This window comes from Hippopotamus amphibius, chromosome 8 (assembly GCF_030028045.1).
Source record: "Hippopotamus amphibius kiboko isolate mHipAmp2 chromosome 8, mHipAmp2.hap2, whole genome shotgun sequence".
Taxonomy (NCBI): domain Eukaryota; kingdom Metazoa; phylum Chordata; class Mammalia; order Artiodactyla; family Hippopotamidae; genus Hippopotamus; species Hippopotamus amphibius.
Window position 1 is genome coordinate 130,661,392 of NC_080193.1, and position 16,200 is coordinate 130,677,591.

Sequence of the window (16,200 nt, forward strand, 5' to 3'; positions counted from 1 at the left end):
TTCTGGGAAAGCCCCCACCCTGCCCACCTCACCCAAGCAAGGGGACCAGCAATCAATCTCAGATGCTGGAGGAGCTGCAATTCTATCTGCGCTTCTCTGGCACCTGAGTCCTAACAGGGCTCCACACTTGTCTCTCCAGATTCAGCATACAGAGTTCTAGATGGAGCTCTGAATTTCACAACTTGTTAAAATAAATCTCTGATGCTGGTGGGCTCCCCGCCAGCACCATCAATTAGGATTACCCACATACATTTCTGGTGTGTTTCAAGTGCTCTCAAGACCACAGGGAAATTCCGTTTATAAAGCACACTCCCTGCTTGAACAGATAAGCTCTCCTGAGCACCTCCTATGTGCCAGGCGTCTCTCCAAGAGCTAGAACGGGGAGCTTACTAAGTGGACAAAATCCTGTCCTCGTGGAGCTTACATGCCAGTGGCGCCAGGGATTTCATCCAACCCAAACCAAAAACTTCCTGGAGGAGGGGATGCTAGAGCTGAGTTCTGGAGGCAAAAAAAAAAAAAAAAAAGTATTAGGAGGCAGGGAAGGGGCAGGGATAGAAGGTGTGGTGATGAGGGTGGGAGTGTGGGACAGAAATAATCCCAGAGCACAATTAGCCTGGGTAATGGCATGGAGCAGCGAAGTACTGTGAACAGTCCTGTGTTCTGCATATCAATGAAACAGAAGACACGGTCTTTGTTCTCATGAAGCTTATAGTCTGCCCAAGTAGACAAGATGTTGCATGAGGCACAGCTGCACAGCTGGGTAGACCAGAGTGCTGAATTGCACAGCTCTGATGGTAGGTTGTTAAAGATGAGAAGCCCATGTGATTAACTATTTTAATAATTAGTTAATTATTAACTAAGTGATTACATAATTAAATATTAAATAATTAACTAATTATTTCCACTCTTTACGAGTAACCCTTGGTATCATTTGCCCTGGTCCTGAGACAAGACTCTGTCTCTCACCCGCTCTGGGCTGCTGCTGGGAGGATTTCTGAGCTAGTGATGGACTCTGCCAGCCTCCCAGGGGTCGCACCTGCAGAACCTGCTTTGTGGTTCTCTCCTGTGCCTTGAGCATGAAATCAGCATATTGAGGCATCTCAGCTCATTAGGGATAAACAAGAAACAGTTTCACTTTTTCCTGTAACTTCCCCACCCATGCTGACCCCTCACCTTTCTGTGAGGAGGCCAGCTCCCTTCACTAGATTGCAGCCCCATTTCACAGATTTTCAGATATTTTCTGTTACTAAAGATTACTTTTGGTTTCGAAGATTCATTCTTATTTATTTTTAACCTTTACTACCATCTCAAGTCAAAGGTCTTTTTCCCACTGTTTCTTTCCCTCCGGGCTGGACGGATACCTTCATGGCGTGAAGGGGTCTTCTCTCTCAGCCCTCCGCGCTGGGCTAGCTCCTCAGGTGTGGGAGGAGGGAGGGAGGCAAGGGGAGAGGGTGGGGCTGCGAACTCGCTGGCTGGACAGAGCAGCCCCTGGGCTTCATGGGGAAAGGCGGTGTCGAGCCCCCCACCCCCACCCCGCGAAGCAGGCAGGCTCACCTGCCACAGCTCCCTCAGCAATGAGTGATTTGTTATGGGCTGAACTGAAGCCCCCTCCCCCACCAAATTCATATGCGGCAGTCCTAACTCCCAGCCTCTCAGAAGGTGACCACAACTGGCGATAGGACCTTTAAGAGGTGATTAAGGGCAAATGAGGTCATAGAGGTAGGCCCCAATTCAATATAACTGGTATAGTATAAGAAGAGGCAATTAGAACACAGACAGTACACACACAGACCAAGCAGTGACCATGTGAGACCCCTGAGAAGACAGACAACTCCAAGCCGAGGAGAGAGGCCTCAGAAGACACCACACCTGCAAACACCTGATGTTGGACTTCTCCTCTCCATCACTGTGAGACGATAAATTTCTTTTGTTTAAGCCACTTTTTGTTTGTGGTGCCTTATGATGTCAGCCCTAGGAAACTAATACAGAGTAGGAGTCAAGACTTGGATTTTAGCTTTAGTTTCTCTACCTTGCAGGAGTTACTGAGTGATGTGACACATATTTACCAGGACTTACGACGCATTAGGCATGGTGGGTGGAGGGCGGGTAGCAGAAGAGAGAGCGGATCATGTCAGTTCCCGATGGAGACGGTTAAACTGGGTGATGTGACAGAGTGTGTGGGGAAGCACAGGGCCACCAACCACTGGGTGGACAGAGAAGGCCTCCCTTTGGAAGTGACATTTAAGCTAAATTCTGGATCACGAGGATAGACCTGTAAAGATCTGGGCAAAAAATGTGCCAGGCAGAGTGAGCAGCTGGTCCGAGTCAGGGAAAGGCTTGGACTATCTGAGGAACAGAGTGAAGGCGGAGAGTGAGGGGTAGAGTTCAAAGATTTGGGAACAGAGAGGCAGGCACGGACGGATCACGTAAGAGTTTCAGACAAAGAAAGGAGCTTGGATTTCATTCTAGGTGTGATGTGGAGCCATGGGAGGCTTTACACTGGGCAGCAACGTGATCAGATTTATATTTTTAGAAAGGTGGCAGTTTAGCTGTCAGGCTGTATGATGCAAGAGCAGAAACAGAGCCTGGTTAGGAGATTCTGGTGAGAGCTGCTATAGAGGCACCACCCCACTCTCTGATTTCATCTTCACAGGACATTCTCTGTGTGACTCTATCCAAATGTTTCTTTTTAATAAGGACACTGGTCATATTGGTGTAGGGCGCATCTTGGTGACTCCATTATACGGGATTGGCCAAAAAGTTCATTTGGGTTTTTCTGTAACATCGTGTGGAAAAACCCGAATGAACTTTTTGGCCCACCCAACACCTTGACTGCTTTTGTAAAGGCCCTATTTCCAAATAAAGTCCCATTCTGAGGTCCTAGAGGTTAGGATCCAACATTTTTTTTTGGCGAGGGGGACCACAGTTCAACCCATGACAAGGAGTCAAAAAGACGGAAGATACTGTGTTGATGAGAACGATCACGTTAAGAGCAATAAAGAGCTGATGCCGAGGGAGGGGGCGTAACTGCAGGATGAAAGCCCTCATGACGGCGAGACGCAAGCAGTGCAGAGGGCAAGCGGACAGCGGCCCGCAAGGAGGGCAGGGGTAGTTTAGCCGTTTAGATGAGGAGGAAAACAAAATGGGAACAGACGCAGGCGGATGGGTAGATATGGTTCAACCATCCATTCATTTACTCAGCAAATATACAGACCGTGGCCACCGTATGCCAGGTATCGTTAAAACTTTGAGGAGACAGTAATGCACAAACCAGACAAAAATCCCTGCCACCTTGGAACTTGGATTACAGTGGAGGAAGACAGACAATAAACAAAGAAGCGAGGTGTATATCGTATGTAAGGTAGACATAAGTGCGAAGGAAAAAAAGCACAACAGGAAATGGGTTTATAAATATGGAGTAGGTTGAAATTTTTATTAGGGTAGCCAGGAAAGAAAAGACCTGAAGAAAGGGAAGAAGCTAGCCATGGGTGCGACTTGGGGAAACAGATTCCAGATAGAGGGAATAGCAAGTGAAAGGGTACCTACATAATAACTACAGCTCACAGCATACTTAACGGTGAAAAACTGAATGCTTTTCCCCCAAGATCTGGAACAAAGCTAGATGTCTCCTCTCACCACTTCTACTCAACTGTATACTGCAAGTCACAGCCACTCAAATAAGGCAAAAACAAACAAACAAACAAACAAATAAAAGGTATAAGATTGGAAAGAGAACTAAAGGGGTTCTTATGTACAGACAGCATGACTGTCTATGCAGAAAATCCCAATAAATCTACAAAAACAAAAATAAAATCAAACAAAACTCTTAGAACTAACAAGTGAGTTCAGCAAGGTTGTGAGAGACAAGGCCAATCCAAAAAAAATCTATGGTACTTCTATACACTAGCACTGAACAGCCAAAAACAATAAGAACAACAACAAAATTATACTAGATCCAAAAACTGAAATACTTAGATATAAATCTAACAAAACATGTACAGGATCTGTATGCTGAAAACAAAATACTGATTAAAGAAATCAAACAAGATCCAAATAAGTAGACATACTATGTTCATGGATTGAAAGACAACATAGTAAAGATGCCAGTTTTTTCCCAAGTTGATCTATAGATTTCATGCAACTGCAATCAGAATCCCAGCAGGACTTTCTACAGGTATAGACAAGCTGCTTTTACAATTTATATGTAAAGGCAAAGGAACTGGAATAGCCTAAACAATTCTGGAAAAGAAGAATAAAGCTGAGGGAATCACACTACCTGCTTTTAAGATTTACTGTAAAGCTACAAGAGTGAAGACAGCGTGGTTCCGGTGAAGAGTTAGACACACAGACCGATGAAACAGACCCACACACGTAAAACCATCTGGTTTTTGACAAAGGTAAAAGCAATCAATGGAGAAAGGACAGTCATTTCAAGAAATGGTTTTGGAATAACTGGACATACTTATGAAAAAAATGAAGCTCAACCTCACAGCTTATACCAAAATTAACTCAGAAAGGATGCTAGGTCTAAATGTAGAACATAAAAGTATTTATTGAGCATCTATTCACACACAACTTCATACAGACTCCTTGAGGGCACCCTGCTTCTCTCCAGTTAGTCTTTAACACCCTCTTCAAGTTTTTCTTCCTCACCCTGAAGCTGCTCCTTTCAGGAGCCCACCCTGACCACTCGTAGCATTTTGGATCAGCATCCAGAGCCCACCACCATCTTTGCATCCTGCTTCCCTCCCTCTGCCCTGAGTCCCTCCCTCCTGGTTCTATTCACTCATCCCACTTCCACCTCCCTCTTCTTTCCAGGGCTATGGACCCTGGTGTAGAATGCCTCTTTACACCAGACTTTACACTCAATTTTTCTATAGTCTCCTATTTAAAAAAAAATCTCTACCAAGAAAACTTTCTTAGTTAAAAGAACTCTTTCCCCACACTGACCCATGATATTTCCATGACTTTTCCTTCTACTTTTACTTGTATAGGTACAGTGCTTATATTTCCCCCATTTATTGATTTATATGCCTGTCGTGCATCCCTTATACATTTTAGGATTTGGCACTGTTTATCTGTCACTGACTATTCTGGCTGGGATTTTATTTCTTCTAGAAAGCAGCTATGCATAGTACCATATCTAGAAAGCTGATAAATACATATTATCTGTTAACTGAGGTGCATTCCCAAATTAGAAGAAAGAGGCAGGCCTCTGTACGAGGAGGCAGTGACTTGCCAGAGCTCCCTAACAGGGTTGGCTTGTTTGCACCTTCCTCCATTTCAGGAAAAGCTACGCACTGTCCGTGCCTGGACCTGGAACTCTGCCGCTGAGAGTCAGCTCCTCTTGCCTCACTCATGTGCTGAACTGCCGGCATGAAGGAGCCGCCACGAGTGGAAAATGAGAACTCTGAGAGATGGCTACTGAAAAGCAGCCTCTCAAGAGTTTAATGCTGTTTATTTAGGGAGTTACAGAGGCAGGACCAGACAATGAACAGCAAGGATTTCAGCAGTGAAGGTGTTACAGTGCTTTGCAGATACAATGTAGAGGTTCATCTTGCCCCTTCCCCATCCAAATATAAAAGGGAGCCAATGGAAGTCAAGGTAGAGAGACTTAACTGCTTTTTTCTTTTCTGCACCTGGAGGCATGTGGGACCTTAGTTCCCTGACCAGGGATCAAACCCATGCCCCCTGCATTGGAAGGCAGAGTCTTAATCACTGGACCACCGGGGAGGTTCCTACTGTTGAGTTTTTACTGTGAATCAAATTCCAAGAGAGAAACCAGAGAGCCCTTGGATAGAAGGCAGCAAATGGAGACATAACTCATTTCCAGATTCTGAACCAAAACCAGACTTTGAGGCTCAGAGGATATCCCCTCTGTGCTACTCTTGTTTTTTTTTCTAGTTTCTCCCAAGTTCCTAACTCCTTTGAAACCCCAAGCTCCTATTGGAAAGTCAGAATTCATGATTCAAAGGCAGAAATGGATTTTTCAAGTTCCTTTTGAAACCTCCTCTTCTCTTTCCTCCCCTGAGCCTTTTGAACTTTTCTCTAGTTTACTTATAGCAAGTGGAACATTCTCCCAACAGGAAAATAGGCTGTGAAACCTTGTTATAATGTCTTTCCTTTTAATGTTTTTCTACCTCGATCATTCAGTTTGAAGAGGTGGAAAGCTGTGTTGCTGTCACATCAAATTTTCACATATAAAATCTTCAGAGAATTTCCTATTGATAGGAAGGATTACAAAGAAAATTGCATCACGTCTGAAGTAGCCAAAGAGTGGTCACAAAAGCAAAGAAGGGAACAGAGAGGATCCGTACTGACCACAGCTGCCTGCATTTACCCGATGGTCACTGGGCATCTTGGAAGGAGAGCGCGTGCCCTTCAGGCAGAGGCATCTCCACTGCCAGGCGCAGCTGGGTGTCCACAGAAACAGCTGCTGGCAAGGGGGCTGCAGCACCCTGGGGGAAGCTGACGACCCTGGGCCTCGTGACCTCACGCTCCACGTTTTTTACCCTTTTTAGTGTTTGAGGATGTACAGTGTGAACAGGAAGGTGGGTACAGGAAACAGGAAAATGCCAACTGGGTTACTCTCTCTGATTTTATATCATGGTTTTACACAAATGCACCCAGAGGTTAATCCTCTCAACCTTGATAAGAGATTAAACCCAGGGTCAATATTTCTGTTTGATATCCACTAATGAAGCGATTGTCACCTGTCTAGAAGAGAAGGCTGACTTTTTCAAGGAGTGTCAGCCAGAGGCTCTCTGACACCTGTATTTGAAAGCAAAGGACAGCAGAAGTTTGGCTACCAGGACACTTCAACTTAACTGGACAGGACACCTTAGATAAAGAAATTTAAAGTTTTTCTTTGCATTTTCAGATACCTTCTCTATCTTCTGCGGAAAAAAAGTATTATTGTGAAATAGACTGCATGTGCAGAAAAGTGTACAAAATATAAATACACAGCATAATGAATATTATAAAGCAAATATCTGTGCAGCCACCACGAAGCCCAGGAGCCCCAGCACTGCCAACATCCCATAGGGGCCTCTCCTCTTGAAATTGAAGAGCCCAACACTGGACCTCTTCTTAATGTTTGGGGTTTGGGCTTCCATGGTGGCACAGTGGTTAAGAATCTACCTGCCAATGCAGGGGACACAGGTTCGATCCCTGGTCTGGGAAGATCCCACATGCCGCGGAGCAACTAAGCCTGTGTGCCACAACTCCTGAGCCTGAGCTCTAGAGCCCGCGAGCCACAACTACTGAGCCCACGTGCCGCAACTACTGAAGCCCGTGCGCCTAGAGCTCATGCTCCACAACAAAAGAAGTCTCTGCAATGAGAAGCCTGCACACTGCAATGAAGAATATCCCCTGCTCTCTGCAACTACAGAAACCTCGCACGCCCAGCACAGCTAATAAATAAAATTTTTTAAAAATAAAATAAAGTTTGGGGATAATAGTCTCCAAGGCCTCCCAACTTTGACCTTTCTCCTTCCTCTCTGTACTTCATCCCCTAAGAGAAGTTTGTAAAGTAATTGCCTATAATATCTACACTCACTGAACTAGTGCCCAATTGAAGTATTTAAGAGTCTGAAGCAGAATAAATAAAAGTTAAAATGACCAAGAAAATAGTTTCTCATGAGCTGAAAATATTAGCATATTCTTTTCCAGAATGCTAGGGTGCGTGGGACCTTGCTTCCAGCCACAATGCTGAGATGGACAGCTATATCGCCCTTCTTAAAGGGTACGTGCTGGAAACAAGTATTTGCATTTTCAGCAAAGGCAATACAACCTATTTCTGTCCAGTAAGGTTTTCCCACTTTCAAAGGCTGAAATATAATAAAACCAAAAACTACAGAATGTGGAGCTTTTAAACTTTAGAAGCTTAATTAATTTCTGACCTTCAACATAGGACACACAGTCTTTTTAAAACTGAGGTCTGAAAGCAAATATCGTCATAAGGAGATAAATTAGCGTCCAATTCTAGATAGAAAGTGAAGGTAAAAGAAAGTCCCAGTTGCTTTTAGGGTAAAGCCACATTCTCCTTATCTCTATACTCCCCTTTCCTGACTATCCAAGGCCTCATTATTAGTAGTTCTTCCATAAATGTTTGTTGATTGAAGGCATTTTTCCACAAATAATTTCAAAAAAAGAAAACAGAATCATGCTTACTAGTTTTCATGGGTATTCGTGGCTTCTTAATTATACTCAAAACGCGGAGAAAAGAAAGCTAAGGATTTCGAAGGAAATTATTATGCATCATGTACAACTCAGGAATACAAGGAAGCTTGTCGGGAAAACACGTTTTCTTAGTTTTCATTTTGTTTCTTCCAGGTGATGTGGGGTGCAGTTTCAAGGCAAGATTCAGAGCGAATTTTAAGACAGGAGGAAAGTTCTTTCAGAGAAAAGCAAAAACAAGAAGCGGAGGCTGCCTCTTTGTTCTTGTTTCTTCCCGGCTTCTGGGTGCTGAAGGGCGACCGCAGGCTGGCTGCAGAGCCTGACTTCTTGCACAGTGCCACCCAGTGGCCTAGACTGCAAACGTTTTTATTTTGCTAAAGGTTGGCAAAATAAAATCAGAAATTCCAAAGTTGTGAACAGATTTGACAAGTCATTACTCATATTTATGGGAGGGTATAAATGCTAGCTAACAAGTCACTTGGATATACTTTATTTCAAAGAGGACGCCTCCTATTAAAAATGGTCATGTCTTTGCCTCTACACAGTCACCTAGTGAGTCGATACAGCTCAGTGTCTGCTGAGGGAGCCCCAGCTCTGCCCACAAGGCCCACCCTTCCAGAAGCTGATAATGAATCAGACCTGGCTGTGCCCAAGCAGAGGGCCTGGAGAAGCAGCTGGAGGGCAGCCTTCCAATGGGCACGCTATTATTTTCCTCTGAAGGAGCATGTTTGAAAAAATGTTAAGAATCTGGTTTCAAAGCAAAGATGAAGCAAAGGCTGCAGTCTAGGACTTTTTCCTTAAGCAAGCTTTTCATCCCTCTGCATGCTGCTAAAATTCAGACGTGGCAAATACACTCTTTTGGCTTGCAGAGGCCCCAGGCTGGACACACTGCCAATGACTTCACGAGGGATGTGGAAAGAAAAAGAAATTATGAACAGTGATAAAGAGGTTCTTCTGCCTCCTTTCTTAAAAGCATATCTGCAGCTGTTTCCAGACATACCCTCAAATACATAAAGCCCTTGAGAGGAGAGCTATGGGAAGATCGAGTCTGCTGCCCAGCCAAAGGCAGCAGAATCCCAAATAAATCCAAGGAGCTTGACCCAATTAGGATCCACTTGATGAGACAGCAAAGACTAGGATGTTCCACTTTTTGGCTCTAGCTTCCTGCTTCTGCAGGAGGACTGACTGAGAAACTACACAGAAGTTGACTGTAAGTAGACAAAGGCTGTGTATATAGGCCAATGATAGACCTGTTCCAAGTTGGTTAGGAGAGTGGTGGGTTGGGATCAATGACTAGGTGGGAAGTTGGACCAGGTGACCTTTAAGGACCCCATGATTGGATGACTTTGACTGGCCTCACTCTCATTACTTGAAATCATACATAAATAGAAACAATCTTCCGAATAATTCTAGGTAAACTGAGACCATCCTAGAGTGTGTAGCATAAACTGATGATAACATCTGCTTTTATTTATTTATTTATTTTTACCGGATGCACTGCACAGCTTGTGGGATCTTAGTTCCCTGACCAGGGATTGAACCTGTGTCCTCCGTAGTGGAATCGTGGAGGCCTAACCACTGGACCGCCAGGGAATTCCCAACATATGCTTTTATAAATAGAAAAAGGTGGGGAAAATGAGAAGTCTAAGAGCTGATGTTATAGAAGGTGTGTGTGCATGTGTTTGTGTGTGTGTGTGTACACACATGTACATATAGGCTGATGCTGTGCAATTAGACACAAAAGAAACAAACCATTTTCCTTTTGTTGAACTTAGCTGAATAGACCTTTATACCTGTTCAAAGTTCAAAATGTTAGTAGTGCAGCCCTGGCAGGATTTAGATATGAGCTGGAAAACCCCAGCAGGGCTTGTAAAAGCATGAGGCCCAGGGCTGTCAGGGAGGTTCCAGTACCTGTTTTGGTCAAAGGGATTGAGAAGAGTTGCTGAAGAAGCTGGTTTTCCGACGTCCTCAGTATGACAACCACATCGGCAGGGAGAGTGTCTCTGTTTTTCTCAAGAACCCCAGAAGCATCATATAATACCTGCAATGTGAATAACAAATTGCAAGTGAGCTGATACCATCCCCATCACTGGTAACACTGGCACATCGTCCCATGTCAGTCATTAATCGACCTCTGTATAGAACTCATCTTGACACAACCATGCTTTTAAATCCAGACCACCAGGTAAGGGGGAAAATTGAAATTTTTGAGAGGCCAGTTTATCTTAACCTCTTGTTCAATTGTTGTTTGAAGAGAGTCCTATCAAAGATACAACACATCAGAATAATTATATTGGGTACTCACAAGACGGGAAGCATCCATGCTACGAGCTTAACACTGTTACTATCTCCATTTCAGTGTGGGCAAACAGGCTTAGAGAGAGGCTGAATAATGTGCCCATGGTCACACATGTCACTAGGGGTGGGCAGGCATCCCAACCTGGGCAGTTTGGCTCCATGCTCACAACCACTGCACCCTCACTCTTCCCAAGGGACTCGTGGTACCTGAGTGATGGCTCAGGGATTCCGAGCAGTTCTCGGTTCTCAGGAGAGAGGGGATTCAGGTCAGAAAAATTTTAAGAAATGATCCAAAGAAATGTGTTGAGTAACAAATGACTTCAGGAAGGACACAGAGCCCAGAAGGAAAAAGATCCTTTTTTTCCCCTTAAAATCAAGAAAGGACAAGAGGGAGAAAGAGGGAAGAAGAGGGCTGGGTAGGAAATAGGTGTAAAAGGACAGAGAGGTGGGAAGAGAGGTGCGAGGAAGGGGACAGGAATGGAAGGCAGAAGAGCAGAGAAGAATGGGGACGCAGGGATCAGGGTAGACGTCACACATCATCAGGCTTCTACGCTAAGGTAAATAAAGTCTTGAAGAGCAAAAACTGGATTACAATTTCTAGCAAAGATCCAAAATAGATACCATCATGTACTATGTGGAGGGAAAACCCACCTCTACACTTGTATTAGACTGCCTTTCAACCAACCTCCAGTCAGGTAAAATCAATTTCCACGCCATGAAATGAATGTGAAAGATAATTTCAATACGTCTTAAATCAACAAAATAATCCAAAATGCCTTTTATTGAACTCCTACCCACTTTCTGGACCCAGAGCCTCAGCAGAACCTGCCGGAACCAGTTAGCCATAATTCACACGGCTCCTTCGAGAGTAACCTGAGCAGTGAATTGTTGGCTAGCGGGGGAGAGAATTTCCTGAATCGCTCACTAATCCGCTTCAGGAACTTGAAATTGAGACTGAGGCACGATGGATGAAAAGTGGAAACTTCACTTACTGCTGTAAAAGCGTAATATCTGGATGATGAAGTGAGCTTCTTTCCCCTTTTCGTCTAGACATTTTTGGGGCCCTGTAGACATACACTTGTGCTGCAAAGTGCTGAAAATTGAGTCCCACTGTGGTATCAGCCCTCCTCTGTTACCTGCACATCTCCAAACGGCTTTTGAATGTGAACGTTCACCCCTAAAACGCTGCAAAAGCTATAATATGTTTTCTCTCCGGAGAGCTATCACTTCGAGGCCAAACGCCAGGTGAGAAGCAGGTGGCAGCTCTGTGGACCACCCCAGCGAGAAACTGCTTCTTTGCCAGGGGCAGCTTTCTGTGAGCAACACCACTGAGAAAGTTTGGGAGTGATGATTAGGTATGCAAGAAGAGTTCAAAGGAGAAAGAAATCTGCAAGCAGTTTCGTGAGCGCCACAAACACGGTACCATGGACACTTACCCCTTGTCAAGTTCAGGTTTAATAATTGACATATCTCACCTTTCCAGCATAGTGCCGAATGCCAAAGCGCAGATCCATTCCTTTGGGCCTCCAGAAGTATTTGCATCGGAGATTATCTTCAAATTTATCTGTGTGGATTTTCATGTTTAAATGTTACAATCTGAACAGTTTGGTCCTTCAGACAAAAACATGCTTATGAGATCATGGTGACTCAGAATAAGGAAGTGCAGGGTAGCTTGATATCATTCTTATATGTACAGCGATGGAGAAAGAGCCCTCATTTGATAGGCATTTACAATTGAGTCCTCATTTGGTTGTTTCGTGTTGTCTTTAGTGTCAGTCTGTCCCCTAAGATCTAATATTCTGCTCTGAGAACTTCTAGCATGAACACTGATGACACCAGAAGACGAGCCAATTAGCTTTGGAAGCATGAAGATATCCCATGGAAGGCATAACCCCGGTTTATACTCCTCTTGGCAACTTGCAACAATTTTATAGAAAAAAGGAAGCCACTTGAGGGTGAAAATCTCAACTTCTAGAAGTGAATCTCTCTCACAAATCAATTTTCCACCTGGGAAAAAGGCTTGAACCTTCCTGCTCCTCCCTCTACAAACAATTTTGCTACTGCTGTGACTGACAGCCTACTCTGTGTGAGGAACTGTGCTAAGTAGTAAAGGGATGCAAGGGTTGGGGTTTTGTTGTCCAAGGATCTCACAATACAAGTGAGAGACAGGACCATGTGCAATATTGAAGATTCACAAAGAAGGAGAAGGAAGTCAGGAGATATGGGGTAAAGCATACAGGGCCTTGAATGCCAGGAAGAGGTGTTTTATCATCACTTCAGAGACAATGGCAACCTAATGAAAAGGTGGCTTTAGGAAGACTAAATTAGCTGGGATGTCCAGGGTAGAAGGGGGAGAATACGAGCCTGAAAGCCAGGAGACCAGCAGGGGCTTCTATACAAGCTTGGACTAGAGATGGCTGGGGGTCCAGGTGGAGATGTGAGAGAAGGGCATGAAAAAGGAAGGGAATCAAGTATTGGTTACAGGAAATAAGGGGGCAGAGGTGTAAAAATGATACTGACATAGGGTAAAGGTATTTCCATTTGCAGAAATAGGAAAGTGAGGAGGGTTTGAGAGATGGTGATGGGTTTGCTTTAATGTACAAATTCTATCAGGACAATGTTGAACATTTCAATTCATTAAAAGCAGGGTCTGTATTTTCACCACCTCCGGGTAGCCAAAATACACAGGAAAGATTCCTTAAACCACATTCATTTGATGACATGAGCCCAATAGCTAAGTTTTCTTCTGCCTTTTCCAAAAGGTACCTACCAACCAGGGTCTGGTCCGTTGCTTGGGGAAACCGACTTTCTTCATCCAAAAGTGTAAGCAGGCCCAGGGGTTTCTGCAGGAACATATCCAAGAGGGGGCGATTGTCCTCATAGTCCACGGGTATAGCATCAATGCCCTCATTCTGATACTCCATCTGGAAAGAAATGGATTGTGAATCTCTCCAGCCCAAAAGCAGCCTGGGTACTGCCAGGCTGTATGCAGTTTTTGTGTCTGACAACACTGAACAGGGTGTGTTTTATGTGAGTAGGGAGGGCTCTTCTGCATCTAGCACTGTGGAAGCTTTGAGTTTAAATCTGATCTATGGGGAGCCTGTGGCAGGCAGGTAAGGTTGGCAAGAGAAGGGATGGCTCTGTCTCCACTGAGTTGGTGACTCATAATTGAGAAACTGATGTAGAGAGGAAGGGAAGCTGACAATTTTTATTTTGGTGACAAGTATGGCTTAAACCAGGAAGAAAGCAGACTTCTATCTTCTGCAAAAGGTTCTGCAAAGGAATCATCTCGGACTAAAAAACTAGAAAAACTCCAGATTTCCCGGGAAAATAAATGGAAGTAAACTGGACTGAAACAAGGTCTAGTTTCGTACAATGTGGGTGGGGGAGAGGAGTGTGATGCAGATTTACCCAGTTCCAGTGATAAAACCAATACTGGTATTTTTAGTCCATGTCTTAGTGTTTATCTAATCACAGTAATTTGTCTGTCCTCACTCCTGCATTAAAACAAGGAGTTTGGTCAGAATGTTTAGTTTTTGCAACTACATACTCTCTTCATACAGGAGAGCCTTGGGGTTGGGGTACAGGTTGGGGTGGAGGAGAAGGGCCCCTAGTCTTTGGGTCCACTAGCTTCACATCCTGGTTTACTTACTGTTCGGCTCATAGGGGAAAGGTCTCCATTTACAGAAAACTAAGAACATATCTTACTCCCCCCTGAAGATACCCACCCACTTCCTGTGGTGTGCAAGAGACAGGGGATGGGATGGCCAGTTTGGGAGTTAAGAACAACAAGAACCTGTGTCCTGAGTTGAAGATCGTCCTGTGTCATTTTGGACACAATCACAGATATTTTTAGTTAAATAAAGCAGAAGAAAATGTAGCATTTTGGGCAATGCACATGAAACCGTTTGGAAGCAACATTTAAATAATTGGCTTGTCACCAGCTTCACTCAAGGGAGGAAATGTACCTTTCCACAGAAATCGAGACCTCTTTTTTTCCAGACTAAATTTAGACCGTTAAGTTATTTTGACAGGACTGCCTCACCAGTGGTTTTTCTTTGGAGTCTTTGACCTATTAACCTAACAGAGTTTCTGCTTCAAACTCCGGGCAGCCTGCAGGTGCCTTCCCCTCAGCTCTAGTGACTTCAGAGTTCACTGTTACCTGCTCGAGAGCAAAAACGTGCTGATTGAAATAGTACTGGATTTGCTCATTGGCGATGTTTATGCAGAGCTGCTCAAATGAATTTCTCTGAAAGTTCTCGAATCCAAAAATATCCAAGATCCCCACACTCATACCATCGTCTGCTGAACTGCATAAGAGAGAAGAACAAAACCTTTTAGGGGAGGAAACAGCTATCTCAGGACTGTGAGAATATCTGTCCCCACATTTTTTTCTTTTTTTTTTTTTTGTCCCCACAGTTTTATCAACACATGTGGCCACTCAGCGAACGCAGCACCTGCCACCTTCGGGGAAGAAACGGTCTGTGTGTTAAACCATTGGTTCCTTGAGTCTTTCAACAGTACTTCTGACTTCTTCTTTTTTTTTTTTAGAGCAGTAGAATCCTTTCAAATCTTCCTCAGAAGCTCCAACTATGGAGAGATTAAAGAGGAACCGCTCTATTTGAAGGGGCTGGAGCTGCTGCTCATTTACTCTTCTACTTTATCACCCACAAAGCTTAGTTAGAAGAAGACTCTAGAATTTGATGTTGTCAATTCTTCCACAGTCTAGAAACCACTAATGCTTAGTAGCAATATTGTGAGATTCCATGCTTTAACACTTTCAATGTTTTAAATTTTTGTTTAATTTGATTTAACACATCAAATATCTCAGTTGATTCTAAAAGCAACACTATGAAGAGAATATTACCCTCATTTTACAGATGAGAAAACCATGATTTAGAACATGCACTGATGCAGCTGTGGAGCTTGGATGCAAACCCAGTTTGCCCAGCTCTCAGCCAAGCCTGTTCTCTTAAACACTGCACTGTAATGGCTCCGTCAATCATGAGCCTCTCAGGTATAAACACTGCATCTTTTAAAGGAGATGGCCTGAGATCTTCACTGAAGAAAACCCAAGAGAGGACCAAATGCTTCCTCTCACAAACTCTAAGAGACACTGGGGTCAATGACAGCTCTCCCCAAGGCCTCTGCTCCCCAGGGGAACTTGCCATATGTTTTTGTCTGGCTGCAGGAGTGTATTGATGCGATTTACGATCCAGCTGAAGAGCCTCCCATACAGGGCTTTGGACATGGCATCACGGACGTCTGAGGCCCTGTTGACTGTGTTGGCGCGGATGATGGTCTCGCCCCGGGTGACCACACAGTGCGAGGTGAGGGCCTCCTGGAGCTCTTCAGGGCTGATGCAGAGAACTGAGGCAGCTGGAAGAGAGGGTAAGGATGATGCCGGAGACATCCATCCATCCATTCATTCACCTAGCCAGCATTTACTCAACATCAGGTATGTGCTAGGCTCTATCCTCAGCACTGCAGAGCCAAGGATAAACAAGCCGGGCTCTTAACCCCAAGAAGCTTATGCAGTACCTCCCAAACTGTTCTGAAAGCTCTTCATACGTTAGATGAAGAAAATGTAGAAGGGGGGTGGTCTTTGGTCAAATAAGTTGGAGCAATTGCTGGAGAGTAGAGTCTGCTCTTAGAGAATCCCAAAGCACACTTTATATTAAAGGCCATAAAAAGTGTATATTAAAGGCCATAAAAAGTGCTACG

The 16,200-nt window shown here is 44.2% G+C and overlaps 1 protein-coding gene across 1 annotated transcript in view; it reads right to left on the reverse strand.

Moving 5' to 3' along the window:
- The window catches only part of MYO3B (myosin IIIB), a 471,877-nt gene that overhangs the window by 178,202 nt on the left and 277,475 nt on the right, over positions 1-16,200 (reverse strand). Inside the window, exons 20-24 of the mRNA XM_057747118.1 lie at positions 15,645-15,855; positions 14,639-14,786; positions 13,247-13,400; positions 11,952-12,040; positions 10,090-10,219 (exon numbers count right to left, since the gene is read on the reverse strand). Coding sequence (XP_057603101.1) covers positions 10,090-10,219; positions 11,952-12,040; positions 13,247-13,400; positions 14,639-14,786; positions 15,645-15,855 — 732 coding nt within the window. The remainder of the gene's footprint in view (positions 1-10,089; positions 10,220-11,951; positions 12,041-13,246; positions 13,401-14,638; positions 14,787-15,644; positions 15,856-16,200) is intronic.